This window comes from Podarcis filfolensis, assembly GCF_964270895.1.
Source record: "Podarcis filfolensis genome assembly, chromosome: 2".
NCBI classification, from domain to species: domain Eukaryota; kingdom Metazoa; phylum Chordata; class Lepidosauria; order Squamata; family Lacertidae; genus Podarcis; species Podarcis filfolensis.
In genome coordinates, this window is record NC_139605.1 from 52805769 (window position 1) to 52827081 (window position 21313).

The window sequence follows — 21313 nt, forward strand, 5'->3', positions numbered from 1 at the left end:
AATCGCTTTAGCTGAGCAGGTTTTGTCTCCATGATAACTCCAAAGAGGAGTTAGTCTCTCTCAGCTCATTGTGTAAGTTCCTCAGCATGACAGAACCGGTAATACAGACAAAATACAGAGTTCTATGTTGGAGAGTTTGTAGTTTAAGTCTTAAGTGTACAATAAAAGTTAAACTTGTGGTCAATAATGTAAATCAGCTAATATTTTTGTGAAGTTATAAGGGAGTTATGCTTAATGCGATGCTAGAATTGTGTGTGTGTTAAAGGGAATGTAAATTAAGTGGTTAATGTACATAACAGCCATTGTGCACATTCACCAGGTCTCATGCAGAATCTACACATAATTTTCCCATGAAGAGGGAATTGTGCACATTTCCCAGTCAATACATGTAAATCTCCAGCAGATTTTGAGATACATGTTTATATCAACTGAATTTTGTACATTCTGTAGGCAGTATACACAATCACCATCAAACCTTGGGCATATCTCATCTGAATTTTGTACATGCTGGTTGAGGTACTTCACATTCTTTCTCATCCAGCCCTTTTTTACCTGCTGGGCAACCCTTCATCAGCTGGTTAGCTCTCTCTTCTGCTGTAATTCCCATGAAGATTGACCAAATGCTTCTATTAAGCTTCTTCCTGAGCTTCATAGCATTTCCATCAGAATCAGGAGAGTGGAGTGGGGATTTAAAATTTCCCCCTCTCTGCAATTCTCTTTGTGCTATTTAACTGACTGATGAGCAACTGAAAGGAGGTTGAGCTGCGGGCGGGGTGGGGGAGAAATGATCCTGATCTGGAGCCCCCTTCCTTCTTCCTGATGCTTGGCTCATCATTGGGAGAGGATGTTGAGGGCCATATAAGATTAGGTAGGGGGCCAGATGCAACCCAAGGAGCGCAGATAGCACACTTCTGAAAAGGAAATGGGGAGGGGGAGGCAGGTTTATTGGAGGCTATGTATACTCACCGGAGAATGTGCATATTGCCCAGACAATGTACAAAATCCAGTCGAGATATATGCATTCCCCAAGTCCTGTTGAGGATTATGTGTATCGACCAGGAATTCTTTATTATTGTTTTTATTTATCACATTTGTTAGTTGCTTTATCTAGCCCAGGTCAACCCAAAGCAACTGACAAGGAACAAAAATGTGCATAGTTCATGAAGCTTGGCGAATGTGCACAATGCCAAGCGCTGTGAGGTACCACCTATCTCTGGCTAGAAATCCTTCCTCAAGGCAGTGGTGATCATGGTCCACTTGATTTACATTTCCTTTAACCATCCATTTTTAGTGCAGATGAACAGTCAAAGCAGAAAATTAGTAAACTTTATAGTGTAATTTAAAAAAAATAAAACAGCAATTAAAATATTATAACAAACAACTAACAAACCTTGATCATCTAAGCATAAAGGCAAAAACCAGAGTCCAATCCTACCACATTTAGTGATGAAAAGCTTCTCTAAAAAGAAATGTCTTTATTGCTGTGAGCAGACTCTGGGGGAATCACTCAGCCAAACCACTCCGGCCATGTGGCAAAACACTGCATTAGGAGAGCAGCAAGAGACAGCATCCAGCGAAGATGGGAGCTGGACATGCTGCTTTCTTGCTAGCCCACCCAATGCGACTGACAAGCTGCAGCTGCAGTCAGTGCAACAGAAAGAGGCTGTAGAAAAGAAAACCAAGGCAGTCATCGAAGGGTTCTCAGTTGAATGCCATTGGGAGAAGTGGAGAACAGAAAGATGGGGTAGGGCAGTGCATGCAGGAGCAGGTTGGAAGGGAGGAACTGAGGCAAGAGGGAGAGGCATGAGAAGAAAGAGAGGAGACAGGAGTGCTATCAGTAAAGTCACCCACTGCCTTGAAGAGAAGCTGGCAGAGTAACTTCAATGTGCTTGTGGGAGAGAGTGCTTTATGTGTGGTATCTGCACATATCTGTGTGTGGTGTAGGCAGGGGGAGTGTGGTATTTGTGTGTGCGTGCGGCAGCTTCGGTCACAACCGCTGATGGCATGTGAGTGTCCCAGGGTCAGCCCACAGGCCAATAAACACCTATAAGCATCAAGCATATTTGCATGCTTCCACCAACCTTTTTATTTCCCTTAGGTGTGACTAGCCATGTGTATTTCAGTTGACTGAACATTTTTTGCATATGTTTTAATTTTATTCTCCTTTATGTAAAACGTATGTTTTTCCCCACTTAGATTTTTTTTTTATTAAGCAATATGCATACTTGTTTAATAAACAAATAAACAGGTTAGCCACCCCTCCTTTAAAGTATGCTGGAGAAATGAAGCCATCTCTCTCTCTCTCTTTGTAACAGCAATTCACAATGCCATCTTATTTTTTAATTTGCCTTTGACCAGCTTCACTTTGCCAAACTGGCCGCGCTATTTTAAAGATATCTTAGGCTGTTTGTAGATTTGTTTCACCCTCCTCTGGTGTCATTCTTCTAGTTACCATGTCATTTAAAGCAACACCCCTTTGAGAGTTTAACACTTCAGTCAGCTGTGAGAAAGTGTGTGGCTTAGCAGCTTAGTTTAGAGATAGAGTTGTGAACCGTGACATCTCTGATTCATGAACTGAACCAGTCGTCTTGGAGCTGTTCTCTCATAGCCCCCTTAGTAGTGACACAAAGCTCAGCCCACCAGGCACTACGACTGTTCAGTTTTGATTCATTCAATGGGATTTGTTTAGGGCTCCCTGAGCAAACCTCATTAAATTAATGGGAGCTGTTGAGCATTAGGACTTGGTGGGTTGCATCCAGAAAGGGGTCTTTTACACATTCATTATTGATGCACAGTTATTTAGATCCTTCTGCTGCTATGACTGATAATAATACGGACACATGGGGCCATTCCTTGCAGCACTCCATCTGTTAACAGATACATCCTCTTGGAACAGAACAGCATCCAAGTAAACAAAAAGATGTACCCAGCTCCTTCTGCCTGCTTCCAGCTGTCTTCACATCTGCATTGATGTGTCCCTCACTATCAACTGATTTGTAGAGCTCTTGATACTGATATCGTGGTGCATGGGTAAAGGGCAGAAACTAAATTGAGAAGCACCTTCAAGTAGAGGAAGCACCTGTGCTGCACTTCTGAGAAAAGATGATTTCCCACCCACAGCAGGGATAATAACTGTCGTTCCACAAAAATGTTCATGGTCTTTGCAGGGGTGCAAATCTAAATGCACATTCAAACATGAATGGACTTCTTTTTTATGGAATATCCACTTGCATGTACACCTGAGCAGGGTTTCCATCAAAAGCAAAGCATTGCCAATGTTAGTGGTGTCACTCAGGTGTGTACTGAATACATATCAGAATGCATTTACTGTCTGCACTACATTGCCTTCAGTGAATGCACATCCAAGTGTGCAGTTCCACTTAAATCAATGCAGTGTGGATAAGCGATTTCTGTGCTTGGATGCCCACTTCAGTGGGCATTCCATTTATTATGGCTCTTGTTCTAAACAATACAACCTCCAGAGCCAATCAATACAACCTCCAGAGCTGAATCTTTTCAGCTATGAGGAGATTATCTCCCTCACCTAGGCTCAAGGGGGCTCCTGCCCTCACCCTTCAAACTAAGAAAAGGCAATTCCCTTTGCAGCTTAAAATATTATTTTTGGGTGGCGGGAGGAATCTGGGTAACCCACTTCTGCTCCTCTTTTAGTTCGCAGGCAGAAGAGAAGCAAGTGGCACACTGCTTGCTTCCCCTCAGCCTAACCTATATTCAGAGCAGCGTGACAACAGCAGATACAGTAAGTGTGCCTCTTAGTCTGCACAGAGTCAGGCAGTTTGGGGCATGTGGCTTGTTTCTTTAAAAAGACATTTTTTCCTGCATACCTTGGGGGTCCTCTAAGAATTGAAGAAACCCCTCCTGGTCTGGCCTGACTCCATAGCAAGTTCCATATGCAGGATACCCGCAGTAGTGAGAGTAATTTGAGAATACTGTTTGAGAATAGCATTCCAGAATTTCAGGTCCCTAGAAAGACGTTCTTCTGGTGAATGGCAGAACTGGTGATGTTGAGCTTGCTTCAGGAGGAGAATGTACTGCCATGACTTCTGCATCCCCACTCCCATTTTTTGCATGCAGAATGGAGAGTCCAACTGCCCTTTAATTATCCCTTTTGATGGAATGTGAACTTCTATTTTGACAGTATTACTGCTCTCTGAATTGCCTGTCCCTTTATGAATTTTATCAGCTGCTGCATGTCCTAGCACAGGAGGAAGAGGGATTGGAAGAGACCTTTCTATGTAAATAGTTTCTAAATACTGCAAATTAATGACATACAGTTCTTCACTGGAATGATGAAATCACTCTCTAATTTTTCATTGCCTGTTTTGTGGTTTTGAGTAGAAGAGGTTATTAGCATCTCAGATCTCCACCATTAGCACACATTCCCCTCCAGCAAATGATAATGTATTTCTTGTTCCCATAGATTCAGAGACTTCAGAGTCGGGAGAGAGAGTATTATAAACCTCCAATGTGACCTTCCATAGAATAGCACAGATTTGGAAATGTTAACACTTGGATTCCTGTACCCATTCTTAGATTACTTGTAACTGAGCTAGTGTGACCTTCTACTGAGGTATGCCATAGTTTGTTTCATGATGAAACATTGGATGAATGCAGATGCCTATTTATCATGGGTGGAGGTAAAAGGTAAAGGAAAAGGACCCCTGGACAGTTAAGTCCAGTTAAAGGCTACTATGCAGCACTCATCTCGCTTTCAGGCCGAGAGAGCCGGCATTTGTCCACAGACAGCTTTCCAGGTCATGTGGCCAGCATGACTAAACCACTTCTGGTGCAACAGAACACTGTGACGGAAACCAGAGCACCCAAAAATGCTGTTACCTTCCTACCACAGCAGTACCTATTTATCTACTTGCACTGGCGTGCTTTTGAACTGCTAGGTAGGCAGGAGCTGGGACAGAGCAACAGGAGCTCACCCCATTGTGCAGATTTGAACTGCCAACCTTCTGATTGGCAAGCCCAAGAGGCTCAGTGGTTTCCTACATGTTTCAGCCCCATAGCTTTGAAGTTTGCCTGCTTCTTCTTTGCAAAGCAAGTTAAGGGCAGACAACATGTCCATGATTCAATCTCTAGGTAGGGCTGAAAAAGACTCCTGTTTGAAACCTTAGAGAGCCAACCCTGTCTGGCTTATGAGTGATAAGGAAAATGTTGCTGGCTTTCTCAACTGATCAGAAGTCTAGGGAAACTGAGTTTCTTGACCTAGGGAAACTGAGAAGTGGATTCTGCTGATCAGTTGGCAGGATGATGCAGACAACTTCCTTATCAAATGATGGTACACTGTACTAAGTTTCCAACTAGTAAATGGTTTCTGTATTCTGGTACAGGAAACAGGCTCTACAGTCTACCCAATGTAAAAATATGGGGTGCTTGAGGAATTCTATCTTCATGGATCCCTAATCAAAATGTCATCCAATTAGATTAATGTGTTGATTGGAACATCACTATCAGTAGGATTTTGTGGTTCTCCAAATATTGTGATACAGTTTTCTGTCATTGAAATATATCAAGGCATGCATTTCAATACTGTTTTGAGGAAGAATATACATTTACATCTTAATTATGAAGAGTATTTTTAAAATAATTTTGACGATCAATGTGGAGACAACAAAATTGAATTATGGGCAAACAAGTGTGAGAGTGGAAGAGAAATAGATCCATTTCACCAGTGGCATAGTGGGGGGGGCAGGAGTGGCTGCCCCAGGTGCAAAATTGATAGGGGGTGCAAATTTTCAATAGCCAGTGCTGCCTCAGTACAGCTGTGTGCTTCCATCACTGGGCTCTGTTGAAAATGGCTTCCCCGTGCAAACCAGGAAGTGACCTCTCTAGATAGCAGAACAACTCTTCTTTCCTTATCTCTGTGACTGCAATCTCCTCCGTGATGTGGATGCCGCTAGGCAGTTGAATGTGTGTGCCCTTACTCCCACCCACCCCTCTGCATGGCTCCAGGCGCTGGCAACCCTTGCTGTGCTACTGCATTTCACCCCAGTAAAAATGCCCTAGTCTAAAGGAGAAAAGGAAAAAGAGTTACTGATATCATTGACATCAATGTGGTTCAAACTCAGAAAAGAATTTATTTTTAAAGTAATGATTTTTAAAATACCTGTAGAGTCGGACACGACTAAACAACAACAACAATTTTTAAAATAAGGAGTTACTTCTGCCATGGGGGGGGCGGAATCAGGTCATGCCATCCCTTAGTTCCCAGGAATCCTTTCTGTATGCCAGCCTTAGCATTTGTCTGAGTGTTTGGGTTGATAATAATAATAATAATACCCAAACATTCTCGGCAAGATTCAGGTAGGTAGCCATGTTGGTTTGACGCAGTTGAAATATATAAAAATAAATAAAAATTGTCCAATAGCACCTTAGAGACCAACTAAGTTTGTTCTTGGTATAAGCTTTTGTGTGCATGCACACTTCTTCAGATACCTTCAGATATCCTCTGCAAGCTCTTTTGAGCCAAGGTAAACAGAACACCCAAAGACAGAGAATGTGGCCAACTTGCAGTGGCCCCTGTGGGGGCTGCTCTCCCATCATGGTTCTTTAACCCTTCAGTGGAATCCAAGCACAGAGTTAACCCAGTGTGCCTCCCCATACCAACATCATAAGTGCCCCAAAACATTTTGCAATGAACTTTGCCTTTAACATGCTAGAACTCACCAGAAACCCCAGCCCCCAGACAAGTCACAGTCTTGTTAAAATGAAATGCTGGCAAGCCTACTGATGACATTGAAAAACCTCTTTCCTGTGGCCTGGGACTGTGTACTGTACTAATCACACCTTTTCCCTTTTATTCTGTAGGAGGAGGATATTGAATACTATGACTCCAAGGCTGACACAGAATATGTAAGTGTCTTCCAGTTGTCCTTCACTTATATTTTATGCACTGAATGAGTTTCACATGTTATTTCCTTCAAGTTAGAATTCCACTGCCTACTTTGCCACCTTTGTTTAGAGCTCAGAGTAATTTGACTGGCTCCAAAGCACAGGATCTACACTTAAGGCAGTGAACAAAATGGGGTTTTGTTATAGAATTGCAAGTTCTAATATTTCCTCATTGGGTGGTAATAGAAAGAAGCAATAATGGTTAAATTCAGGAGAATTCAGAACTCCTTTTACTTATGACAAATATTTTCCAGCAAGGAGGCACTTAGAGAATAGAAAGTGGGATAAAGTTGTTTTTATTGATCTTGGGAACTGAATTGGGGGAGGGAATCACAGCAGGCATACATTTTTGTGTTTGCTTCATTTCATAAAAGATTTGGCAGCGTTATTTGACTATTTTAAACTCCTTTTTTCTCTTTAAATTGTGTTCATCTTAGACACATTCCCATGAAGCCTTGTGAAAAATACAATAACACATGTAAGGGAACATGTTTCAGTCAAATATAGGCATGGAATACCACAGTAAAATCTGCAGAGATGGGCAGTGTAATTCTGCTCTGGGTATTGAAGCAAAATGAAGATTTCAGATCTTTCCACCTCTTTTCATAGAATCATAAAACTGTATAGTTTGACCCCAAAGGTCATCTGGTCCAACTCCCTGCAATGCAGGAATCTCAGCTAAAGCATTGATGACAGGTGGTCATCCAACCTCTGCTTAAAAACCTCCAAGGAAGGAGAGTCCACCACCTTTCAAGGGACTCTGTTCCACTGCTGAACAGCTCTTACTGTCAGAAAGTTATTCCTGATGTTTAGTTGGAATCTCCTTTCTTGTGACTTGAAGCCGTTGTTTTGAGTCCTACCCTCCAGAGCAGGAGGAAACAATGTGACAGCCCTTTAGATATATGAAGATGGCTATCACATCTCCTCTCAGTCTCCTCTTATCCAGGCTAAACATACCCAGATCCTTCAACCATTCAGCATAAGGCTTGGTTTCCAGACTCTTAATCATCTTGTTTGCCTTCCTCTGAACACATTCCAGCTTGTCAATATCCTTCTTAAATTGTGGTGCCCAGAACTAGACACAGTATTCCAGGTGTGGTCTGACCAAGGCAGAATAGAGTGGTACTATTACTTCCCTTGACCTGGACACTATACTTCTGTTGATGCAGCCTAGAATAACATTATCTTTTTTTTTTTTTTTTTTGCTGCTGCATTACACTGTTAACTCATGTTAAGCTTATAGTCTACTAAGACCTCTAGATCATTTTCACATGTACTACTGGCAAGCCACATGTCCCCCATCTTATATCTGTGTAGCTTATATTTGTGTGTAACATGTCGTTTTATTGCAAACATATAATGACAATGGGACCTTGCAGCAAACACTGGAATCACACAGGAGCTCTTAAATTAAGAAACAACACTTTCATCCAAATACATGAGACTTCTGATGAAAATGTGTGCTTTTCCTTTCAAATCCCTATTTCAGAGTGAATTGTGGAGAGAAAACCCACCCCCTTGCCAACTGAATGCTGGGGGGGGGTCTCTTTGAATGCTGCTTGAAACTCTAAACTGTAGAGTCTACGAGATTACATTTGATCTCATGAAATGATGACTACATTGCCAATCAAACATAATGAAACATATGACTGATGCATATTCCCTCTCTTGACTGATTATTCTGAAAGGAATATCTTTCTTTCCAGAAGAGAGATCTCTGTTTGTCAGACCCTTTCACATAGCATGGAGCAAGTCATATGTTGGCTCAGAAAAGCAAGGCCAAAGAGATCTACTGCAATCACGTTTGAAAGCATACCTGTCCACCATTGTGATCTTCTGTAAGTTTAACTGGGAGTAAGTTCCCTGACAACAAGGGACGCGGGTGGCGCTGTGGGTTAAACCACAGAGCCTAGGACTTGCAGATCAGAAGGTTGGCGGTTCGAATCCCCGCAACAGGGTGAGCTCCCGTTGCTCGGTCCCTGCTCCTGCCAACCTAGCAGTTCAAAAGCACGTCAAAGTGCAAGTAGATAAATAGGTACCGCTCCGGCAGGAAGGTAAACGGCGTTTCTGTGCACTGCTCTGGTTCGCCAGAAGCAGCTTAGTCATGCTGGCCACATGACCCAGAAGCTGTACACCGGCTCCCTCGGCCACTAAAGTGAGGTGAGCGCCGCAACCCCAGAGTCGGCCACGACTGGACCTAATGGTCAGGGGTCCCTTTACCTTTACCTAAGTTCCCTGAAGTCAGTGGTGCTTCCGTCTAAGTAGATATACATAGGAAGATTTCCTTTACCTGAATGATACTTCCAGAAATCTGACAGGCAGTAGGTCTGCCCCTTGGACCTAGAGAAGGAGTGACAGTGGTTGGCTCCACTCTGTGCTTATTTTGTGACAGCCCATCAGACAAAGCCTGAAGGAGCCAGGTGCACTTTTGCTAGAGAAAGTCACTATGCTTCCTGGGAAAGTTTCTAAAATTAAAGCTGGCATCTGAAATTCAAATGAAGAGCAAACATCTAATTAGAGACAGAATCTAATTCTCTACCCTCCTCCTGGCACAGCCATCCTGTAATTCTGGCAATCAGCATGTTAAGTACAAACCAAAGAGCTTCAGTTCCCCAAGGAAATAGGCCTTTGCTAGTGACTGTGTGCAATGTGAATAGAGCTCTGTTCAAAACAACTCCCAGGCATTGGCCACTGGGCTTAACTCATCCCAGAAATGGCTGCATTTTATAGAGCTTTCTGGAGTGCTTTGGAGTCTTCCTGGGTGGCCTAAATGCTGAAGCAAGGTGTGCCCTTGGGCCCTCTCCTGTGGCCAAGAAAAGGAAGCACAGATATTAAGCTGCCTCAGCTTGCTGAGAGGACACAAAGCCTTTGGTGCCTGCTTTTGACAAAGCTGTTCTCCTTAAACTTCATAGCATTATAAATCAAAGACTGAGGGGTCCGGTGTAGTTGATGTTACATAGCCTTTAAAAAGTAGTAACACAGGACCACCACTGTACTAGATAAGTCAGTACCTGTTGGAATGGAGTAGATACCAGCTCTTGGCAGTAAGTGCCTGAAGAGCCATTTCTAATACCCTTTTCAAACCTAATTATATGAACAGTGGCCAGCTAAAACCCAAATGGGCAGCAAACAGAATATGAGAGAGAACAATCTGTGTTCTACATCAAAGTAACCCAATATCTGAGGCTATGGTTTTTGGCACTTGAGATGTATATTTTTAGGACCCACCTTATTTCTGTAATTTTCAGTTGTTTAAAACTGTATTTCATATTTCATTGTATTTGTTGTAACCTGCCCTGGAACCTTAGGGTGAAGGGCAGGTAATTAATTTATAATAATAAGCCAAAATATGGAGAAAGACCACAGGCCCAACCAAGAGCATTTCCCTATCACATTCAGATATGTGTATAATCATTCATACTTCTGAGCACAAGGTGGTAAATCTTTAACTCTGGCATGCCTGTTCCTTTGCTTTTGAGAATTTATGGTGCTGTAAAGAGCAGAAATGTAAGATTTCCTACAGACACATAGTGTACAGGTGATTAGTTTAATAATAGATGGATTTTTAAGGTCAACCAGGAGCACGCACATCATTTAGCTCAACTTCCTTAGGATGTCCCTATTTTCATTGGAGAAATGTTGGAGGGTATGGAGTTATCTGACCCACCCCCCAAGCCATATGAAGGCAGCCCTGTATAGGGTAGTTTTTTAATGCTTAATGTTTTATTATGTTTTTATATGTGTTGGAAGCTGCCCAGAATGGCTGGGGCAACCCAGACAGATGGGCAGGGTGGGTAAGTAAGTAAGTAAGTAAGTAAGTAAGTAAGTAAGTAAGTAAGTAAATAGGAAGGACATCCTTATTTTCATTGGAGAAATGTTGGAGGGTATGATGCACCAGCACACTTCATAACTCCTCAGCAGTTAACTAACCTCACTGATAGTAATAGCAGTGATCGGCTCACTGCTATCTGCTTTTGAGGCTGCCACAAAATTCCATCCTCACAGCAAGCAGAAGGCCTCACATCCACGTTTGATAGTGCTGAGAATGCTGGATCAGTACAATGCTGGTAGGGTTATATTGCATGAAGAAGCTGCAACATGAACATTATTTTTATTCAGGAAGCTTTGTGTTGAAGGTATAGAATACAAGCTTAGACTGCGTTGGAAGAAACCTTTGGGCGCACATAACAAGATCACATAGATTAGAAGCCCCCAACTAGGGCTGGGTAATATTTCATTGTAATTGTTGTAACCTGCCCTGGAACTTTATATATCATCCAAATCCAGTTTGAAGTCCATATCGTTATATCAGTTTCATAAATTTTAACCCGACAATATATTGCAAATCATGGTGTGTGTGTGCGTGCGTGTGTGTGTGTGTGTGTGTGTGTTATGTAAAAATCACAATGTGGGGAAAACTGTGAAGCCAGCCAATGCTTCTCTCGATTCCTGAAGCCTCTGTTAGCTCTGCTGGCTCAGCTCTCCCCTGCCTCCTGTGGGGGGCAGCAAATTACATGAGCAGGCGCCGGCAAAAATCACAATGCAGAAAAAACTGTGAAGCCAGCCAATGCCTCTACATAGCTCCATCCTTATTGCAAACATTGAGATATATCAATATATTGCAATGTTTAGCTGGTGATGTATTGTCATGTTGAAAACCAGGAATCACCCAGCCCTAGCCCCAACCTCATGAACCTAACTACTCTACTCCAGGAGACAATGCAGAATTAAGACAGGAGGCTTAAGAAAATGAGACTGACTTGGTACTTTCATCAGGGAACCATCACTGGCAGACCTATGGTGTCTATCAACTTCCACGGTCAGGTTTGGTTTTTTTCCTGCATAGCTCTCATGAATACTAGAGCATGAAATCTCTCAATGTTTAAAAATTAATCAACCTTCAGACAATCTGTGAACTCTGAAACTGTAAGAAGGTGGAAAGGGGATAGGAAATCAGTTTCCAGGACTATTAATATCTCAGAGCAGTATATTTTATGCTTGGTGGTGGTGGTGTCTGATATTATTACAGATTCAGATAGGTTTTTGTTGGTTTTTGTAAAATGATGGTCCTTCACCTATTGAAAACACATGTAGCGTTCTCTGCCTAAGCCTATTGCTTCACACTCAGCAATATTCCAGCTAATTTTCTTCCAACAAATAAAGAAAAGATAATGGTGAAAGTGATGATGGTGATGATGAAATTAAAAAGATACCGAATTGTCTGCAGTAGAACTAAATAGAAAGAAACCACAGATCCTCCATTTTTGTTAACATTCATTTTAAAATTTAAATTGAGCATGATCTCCCTCAAATGAAGTTAGTTCAGACAGACAAAGCCTATTCAGTAAAACTGTGACTTTATTCAAGAAGCTTATGCCAGATATAAATGCAGAAAGAAATAGAAATGAGGTTCCTATTCACTGCACCTTTAGTTCGCCCCAATGTAATTCTGATTGTGGACCTCTAAAAAATAATAATTTAATTTTAAAAGGTACTGGGGATGCCAGATTGTGTGTAAATGGGAGCTCGAGATATACAATATTTGTAAAAAGAAAGAAAAGGGAGAGGAGAGGAGAGGAGAGTTTAAAATTCCTCTTTACTCATTCTTCCAGCAGGAGAGGGTTTCAATGTTTATTCACAAAGAAGTGTTTAAATTAACTAACATTCGCTATAGGATGCCACTAGCAAAACGGGAGAAAATTACAGTTATTTTTGCAAGTCTTATTATTATGTTTATGGTTGGAAGACAATGTTTAAATCATAGAGGCCAAAATTCTCCAGCCAGATCCCCAGCTCTATTAAGTTGCCACTATTCTGCTGCTGTCACTAGAACTTTGTGGATTTCTACCGCACCATATGCAATAGCTTTCATTTTCTCTACCTGACTCTGGTGACTGATAAATTGTTGATTTCCTAGTTGTTGTTGTTGTTTAGTCGTTTAGTCGTGTCCGACTCTTCTTTTTTTAATTAAAAAAATAACAGGTGGGCTTTTTTTTCTTCCTGGGCTGATCCAGGATGCATGTGTGTGTGTGTGCTAAAACAATGTGCTCTATGGTATAAATGAGGGGAACCTTTGTATCTGCCATTCCAAAGGGTCTGATCCTTTAAATCACAGAATAGCCCGGTTCCATACTTTAGCGAAATATGAGTACGTTTGTATTTGATTCATTTCTCTGTCATTTTTTGTGGCCTCACTGTGCTGGTACAAATGGCCAACTGATGTGAGAAATTGCAGGCAAAAGCCTGAAAGCTTGACCCTTCATGCAGAAGCTGCTGAAGTTGAAAGTAATGGCTAGAGGCCTCTTTAATTCCACTGCATCCAAAGACGTTTCTCTATCTATTTTCCTTGCTATTTGAGACTATGGAGAAAAATTCCCTCCTAGGGAAGAGGGACCTCGCTAAAGTCAGATTGATCTTTGCAATCAAATAGGATCCGTATAATCTGGATTTCTTTCTCCTTCTTAACTGGCTAGCTGTTCTTGCTATCATCATCAGCTTCATGGGGGGGGGAGGAATCTTACATGTCATGTAATACTTTTTTGATAGGCTTTTGTCTTTTAGACAAATCAGATGCTGAAGCTGAAATCAGAAGTAGAGGACTGGTGCCGAAGAGAAAAGGAGGCTTTTAAACCCTTCTCCCTTGCATTGCTTTTTCTGCTGAAAATTATTCCCATAGGGAGAAAAGCCACCCACCCACCCCACGCACAAGAATAACAGCAGCTTAGGGTAGGGTGGGAAAACAACATTGGGGAAAGTGTTTTAAGAGCCCCTCTTCTTCCACAGCAGTATTCAGACTGCAGCCTTAGCCTCATCTTGGAAAGAGTCATGGACGTACATGTCATGTAGTTTCCTAAAGGCTGCTGCAATCCTAAGCATATTTAAAGGTGAAGGTAAAGGGGACCCCTGACATCCAGTCGCAAACGACTCTGGGGTTGCAGCGCTCATCTCGCTTTACAGGCCGAGGGAGATGGCGTTTGTCCGCTCTGTGGACAGTTTTTCTGGGTCATGTGGCCAGCATGACTAAGCCGCTTCTGGCACAATGGAACACCAACACCAGAGCAGCGCACGGAAATGCCGTTTACCTTCCCGCCGGAGCAGTACCTATTAATCTACTTGCACTTTTTGGTGTGCTTTCGAACTGCTAGGTTGGCAGGAGCAGGGACCGAGCAACAGGAGCTCACCCCGTAATGGGGATTCGAACCACCAACCTTTTGATCGGCAAGCCCAAGGCTCAGTGGTATACACCACAGCGCCACCCGCGTATTTGCCTGGAAGTCAATACCACTAAACATGTTTAGGATTGGGCAGTCCAGGTATGGTACAAACAGTGGCGAAGCTGCATCCTCCGCTACCGGGAGCGGAGAGCAGGTGGGGGCATGGTATGCCGCCCGCAGGGGTGTTAGGTGCGTTTTGGGGGCATGATGCGCCACCTGTGGCACGCGGGGAGCGCAGCGCATGTCTGGGGGGGGGCGCAGCGATGGCACCCTACCAGAATAGTGGTGCTGGGGGAGGTCCGCTCCCTCCGCACTCCCGTTCCTCCGCCAGTGGGTACAAATAGAATAACTTTCCACATATTACCATTGCAAAGGGCATGGGACAAGAGAAATTGCTGGAAAGTTGAGCAAATGGACGTTACTATATAGCTTCCCCTCACCCCCACCCCACCCCCGTTTTCGTTTCTTATAAAGGAAGTTGAAATTCAAGTCACAAGGAAAGTGATTGATGCATTGGAGGCGGCCACATCAATGGGTGTGTTAAGCAATGCAAATGGATGCGTTTCCATACAATCAGCAGGAGTTTGTGAACTGCACTGCTGAGGACTCCAGAGAATGGGAGGCACTGGAGCTGTCAATGCTTGCCTGAAAATGGAGTTCATAAATGTGATCAATTTCATGGCAGCCAGACGGTCTCCTTAGAATCATGAATTGATGCTGTCGGTGTAATTATTATAAATATCAGATATTTATACCAGGCCAGCAGGAAATATATAAAAAAGCACTTTACCAATAAATCATAATATTTCCGCCACTCTGCTTAATAGCATATCAAACACAGATAGAACAACATGCCAGGCAGGATATAAATAATGCTTCGTACGTTTGGGAACCCTGTGAGTCACAGCTAGTCTTCTCACACACTCAGGGGACATAAACAATCCCAGATCTGTTAATGGAGATCAAGGCACTATTTTGGAAAGAAAAATGAAGATCAGTGCGGGGCCAGCTTTGCCATGAAGTGACTTGAAGCAGCCTGCTTCAGTAAGCAAATTCCCATGACTGTCCCTTTCTTGCTTCCAATTCTATCCTAGTGTATCGGTTGTGGTTGTTGTTGTTTAAAGTGAAGCCAAATTGAGATGAGGACTGGGCGGTTGTGGTTATTTCAGACAACACCAGCATGCCTCCACTCTCTTTTTGGTGAATTTCTGATGCGGTAAAAATGGCCACAATAGCACAAGAAGCTTATTCTCTCAAGCACCATTTCCCACTAAGAGTTATTACCTGAGTTATATTCTTGGGGGGAGGGGGGAAGGCTACCACTTTGCAGATAACTGGCCATGCTGAGAAACAAGACCTAGTTTTGATTTCAACAGCATCAGTTTTGTACTTCAAAAACAACTGCACACAGAGTGGACCCTTTTTCATCACCAAAAAAGACGACAAAAGAGGATACATGTTTGTGTATGTTAATGCATAGGTATAAATGCAAACCTAGAAATAACTGCAATGATTTAAATGGACATGCATTGCATCTCGACACAGTGTGGAAGACTGTGATCAAGTGATCTGCATGCTTTCTCAAGTCTACTATCCAGGTGCTCACTCTTGGTGGGAACCTTAAAAGCCGATGCACTCCCTTCTTATGGTTATTTATCTTTAAACCATACTTACGACCAGATAGCTCAAGGCTGGAGACCCTATGGCCCTCCAGATGTTGTTGGAAACCCAGCTCTCATCACCCCTAGTATGGCAAATAGTAAGGGATAATGTGAGTTTTAGTGCAACATCTGGAGGACCACAGGGACACATTAGAGGACTGCTGATGAAGATATTGGCTGGTGGTGCAGCTCATAAGAGAAAAGGTGATCTTTCAAATGTCCTGGTCCCAGACCCTGAAACACCAGCACTTTGAATCGTACCTGATTAAAAGTCACTGCACTTTTAATAAGGGAGCCAAATGTTTCTGATAGGCACCATCATTCATGCTGCTTCCCCCTTTTTGCTGCAGCCTCCAGGTTGGTATGGTACATGATGCTCCAGGAGGGTGGTATGTTCAGATATGATGGAACAGAATGATTGGCATGGAGCTGTAGGTAGATTTGCATTAACAGGATATGGGCCATTCTCAGAAACTGTTAATAACTGACAACTTGGGGAGAGCATGCTGAAGTGTTCGTCTGCATCTCACTGCATTCCAGGCATGGGAGAGGATTGAGAGAAATGGCTGCATGCTCAGTGGTGGATTTGACAGGACTCTAAACAAAAGCAGCCATCACTTGCCAAGCGCTCTCTCCCAGTCTCTGCAAATCCATGAATAATTAGCTAATTATAGGAGAGTTATCCAGAGAAGGCAAGTGTGTTGATAGTAACACTGTGCTGAAAGTTCCAATTGGATTTTTTTATTCTTACTATTATTACTACTATTTTGCACATGGGTGGGTGGTTGTGGAGGACACAAAAGAAGGTGGGGAAATCCATAATCTTATGCAGGTAACAAATTCTGAGGGTGAGGGATATGCATTTGTAATACCCAGCAAACAGCATATATATATTTTTTCTTCCTCAACTGTGTTTGCCAATGTGGGAATGCGGTGGCAGCACCCCTGGTGCTGTCCAGGGTCAAATACACAGAGGTACTGGAAATCAAGTGTCATTGTAGTTTTGAAGCAAAAAAGGACAACAGAAATCTGCTTCCACAAAATTAAGGCTGTTGGGATCTGGCATGGCAGGAGTTAATTCTAAAATAGCATACCATTATTGCATGGAATTTGCAATAGATGTGATAAAGTGTTATTACCCTTTGGCAGCCTGACACAGCTAGCAATGCTGATTTTGTTGTGAGATTGATTGTGGGTGAGGCTTTTTTCCTTTATTGTTGTTTTTTTTAATCAAGCTACTGCTTGGAATCACAAAATGGTATTAGAATGTCAGTGTTCCTTTGCAAAATTATTTCCTGCCCTTTACGGTAGAAGGGAAAGCTTGACTGACTGACTCCATCACCTGAAACAGGGAGGCCAAAACAAAACAAACCCCACTTGTTGCTTTTCTTCTTAAATTCTTCTTACTGTAAACCAACCTGATTAAAATAAAAATCTGATGAGGTATAGGCTGAAGATGGTTTTCGTAGTGTTGTGTTTAATAATACTGTGGCTCTTCAACAGATGGAGGAAAACATGCTGAAAGCAAAGAACCACAGGCCATAAGCCAGCAAACATTCATTAAATGATAATAACAGTGGACCTGCTTAAATTAATGACTTTTTTTAAAAAGCAAGGTTTCCAGTCAAAATCTTATCCCACAAAGCTTACAAGTACCTTGCATGCGCAGTCACAGAGCCAGATGCAATCCTCAGGTCAAAACTAAAGCCTACCAAAAAAGACCACTTCTAAGAAGCTTTCTAACATTCAAGTCTGCAGAGCCATCTCTCTTGTGCAGGGTTTGTTTGGGTTTTGTGTGTGTGTGTGTCTGTGTGTGTGTTTAAGATATTAAGGCTGAAAAGCAGGCGCTAGAGGGAGGGAGGGGGGAGCAAAGCTCCCAAAATGTCAACAGCAGATGAAGGGCATTGGAAAATTTAATCTCCCAACTTTCTCAACTAATGTGACATTTGGATTTCATTCTGATAAGCAATTGGTCTGAGATTCCCCCCCCCTTTTTTTTTCCTCCTCTCCTCTGGCTGGTAATTTAAAAATAAATGGTCTAGAAAGATCTCTAAACAGTACCTTTGGCAAAGTGTGTGTTTTTCCCCTTAAAAAAAGAGAAGCAAACAAGCGAAAGAGACTGATTGTTATTTATAACCAGTGCAACTATAAAAGCAGAGATGCGGCAGTCTAATAGCAGGCTCTTGTTCATTTGTTTCTGCATATTGTTCCAACTACCTGAAATTCCAATGCAGTACACACTTCTGAAACTAGGTGCAGCCTTCTCCAACCTGGTGCCCTCCAGATGTTTTGGATTTCAGCTCCCACTATCCCAGCCAGCACAGTTTATAGGAGTTGCCGTCCAAAACATCTGGATGGCAGTAGGTTGAGGAAGACTGTGTTGGAGGAAATGGAGGGGAGGCATTCCACAGAGTTTGTTTCTGCTAACATAACCCTCAACCAGTTGTCTTCAGTGCTGATACTTAAGGAGGCACCATTTTCTCTGATTTAATACCCCATGGAGATGAACTGGAGCACTCTTCGGCCCTTAGGCACAGAGCTGGCTCAGCCATGAGGCAGGTTGAGGCGGCTGCCTCAGGTGACAGAAGCCTCCAAGGTGGCAGCTCTGCAGAAGTGGCACTGGGATCAGCCAAAGTCACATGAGATCTTGCAGAATAAGCAAGACTCCCACCAAAGTTGGACAAGATCTCACCCAAAATTGGTGCCAACGCCAGTGCTGGTGCTCCGCTTGCGGCAGAAGCGGCAGGGTGAGTGGAGGAACTGCAGTGGCAGGAGCGGCAGGGCATGGTGGTACTTCCCGTTTCACCTCAAGCGGAGAAATGGGCTGCAATGCCCCTGATTAGCCACTGTGATTTCAGACCCGATGGCTGTAATTAGGACAATACAGGCCACAAACGTTGTTATTAGAATTGCAAACAGGGTGGCCATGTAGGCCTGTACAGTGTTACTGAAGTGTACAACAGCACATAATCAGTTGCCCTGCATGCATGGATAGCATAGCAAGTTGATGGGCTAGACACAAGTTGATTTCATGTGCCTAAACCAGCATGAGCCTTAGCATTTCATCAGCTTTCTTACTAAAGGTTGATCAGGGCTCACCATATAAGAGTGCATGGACCAATCACCTCCCTATCCACCCACCCCATGTGTTTATGCACACATTAACTCTCGCCCACCGACACCTGTTTTTCTGTATCAATTTATCATCTTGTATAACTCAAAAACAACAAATGTGACAAATTAGATATTATATAAACAAACAAACACCCCTCCGCCCTGCCTTAAAATCGCTTGCATATGCAAGGAACACAGAGGCAAGGAGGTATAGTGAGGGAGAGGTGAAGAGACCCAAAAATGAAGACCCAAGTCCTTGGCAGACTGCAAACTGGTGCACACGTTCCTGGGAGTAAGCGCCACTGGGCTCAATTGGGCTTTCTTCTGTGTAGACATGCATGCGGTCACACAGCCAGGCATTCAGTCCTCCTGGCACCCCATCCTTGCATCATGGGCAGCAACAGCAATAGGGTTTTGCTCTTAGAGCTAAGCTAACAGCCTTTAACACTTGCAGCAAAGGAAATCCCTGTTAATTATGCATTGTGGAAATAGGTACTTCCTTTGACCTCCTGAATCTACCACCAGTCATTTTTATAGGGTAGTCTTATTTTATTCCATTTCTGATTCCCCTAGCAAAATATATTCTCTTGGCTGCATACATAATAAAAGCAACAAAATACAACTTAATAAAACCATAAATCCGTAGAAGTAACCCAGAAACAGATTAAATCCAGCTGTAAAATCCAACAGAGAGTGACGCAAATTAAAAACCCAGCAATGAATCCAATAAAGTTCAGTTAAGCTACAAAAGCTATTTAAAAAAAAGAAGAACCAGCCAAACTGTCGTTATTCTGCAGAGGTGGGAAATTATAATATCAATGATATTAAAGGATATTAAGAGATGCTTAAAAAATGTTTAAAAGACTGAGGGGGGAAGAAGTCTTTTGACTGATAGTGAAAAGACATTAAAGTGGGTACCAGGCAAGCTTCTCTAGGGAGAGCATTCCACATATTGGGGGGGGGGGGGCTTCTAAAAAGATATAATGAGAGAATGAGAAAAATGTATCTTTGTCCACTTCCTCCGTGCTGTGCAACGTGTGACTGAGCCCTCTGAGCAATCTTCAATTTACACATGGCAAATTTCAGCCTTGTTTCGTTTCTCACTTGGAATTCAGTTCCTCGTTACTAGCTTAAATTAATTCTTATAATAACATCAGTGCCTCTCTGTGGGGATTCCCATGGCAATACAGTTGTGATAGAAGAGACAGGTGATTTCTGTAAAGCCTGTTCTGATGTCAAAATCAAAGGCAGCGTCAAGACAAATTAGAACGCTTTTAGGATCAGGACTAATTCATTAGTGAAGAGGATGCTCATCACTTAGTAGAAATCTATACATGACAAAGACCAGGTAGTTTGCAAAGCATCAGAGAAATACAACTTTTCAGTGATGCTGCTGTCAAACATCTTACAACTGTACTGCCAGCAGCCTAATTAGGCTTGGTAGAATTGTGTGTGTGTGTATGCACGTGCGCACATGTGTGTGTTTAGTAATTCAGATGGATATTGTGGCTTCATGGTTTTCGAGAAGTATGCTTGGTTGCAAAGACATTAGAACAGCATTTTTTTTAAAAGGATACTGAGATTCAGAAACATAAAATTGCATTGCCAAATATCACCCTTATAAATCTCATATATCAAATATCTCATATATCAAAATATATACATTTCAGGGAGAAGGGCTATCAGACTATCACCATTCCCTCTATTTATTTTTTAAGAGAAAATTATTGTTGGACTCCAACTCCTATTAGCCCCAGCCTGCAAGGCTAATAGTTAGGGATGCTAGGAACTGTAGTCCAGCAACATCTGCAGGGTCACTGATTCCTGTCTGTGCAGTAAAGGCTGCTCTAGAAGGTGAGAAATGATACAGTGCAGGGCTTCCTGAGCTGTACTGCTATAGATGTTGGAGAGATAGTCCAAAACAGTCACTGTGGAGGAGAGCATAAACTGTCTTAGATCAATTGGGAATTTGAGTGGCTGTTTCCCCTTCCCTTGAAGTACCACGATTCCACTTGGAAACCAAGATTCTTGGTGCTTCAGCTGAGCTCCACCAGTGTTTTCCTTCAGCTTGTATGCGTAACTATATTCACATATGAATGGAGACAGCCAGATTGTACCAAGTCCTAAAGAATACAAATTAACCACTCACAAGTGAATGTTGCAACAGAATAATGATAAACGGGGGGGGGGGGCGGTCTGTAATTGCACACACTGGTTCCGGCACTTTGAAGTAGTGAATAAAAACGATAACGTTGGGTGGAAATTAATGAACATTTTCTTCTTAGAGCTGAAAGCAAGAGCAATGGCACATTCCGCCATGAAAGAGGCAGGATGGTAAAAAGAAACAGTGGGAAAGGGGTGTCAGTGCATGGGTGCTAGAAGCAACACAGGCAGCTGGGGAGGCGA

At 42.6% G+C, this 21313-nt stretch overlaps 1 protein-coding gene across 4 annotated transcripts in view; it reads left to right on the forward strand.

Annotated features, from left to right (window-relative positions):
* The window catches only part of CACNA2D2 (calcium voltage-gated channel auxiliary subunit alpha2delta 2), a 513451-nt gene that overhangs the window by 328052 nt on the left and 164086 nt on the right, over positions 1-21313 (forward strand). For all 4 annotated transcript variants that reach the window (XM_083603285.1, XM_083603286.1, XM_083603287.1 and 1 more), the window contains one exon: positions 6835-6879. In XM_083603285.1, the coding sequence (XP_083459411.1) occupies positions 6835-6879 (45 nt within the window). The remainder of the gene's footprint in view (positions 1-6834; positions 6880-21313) is intronic.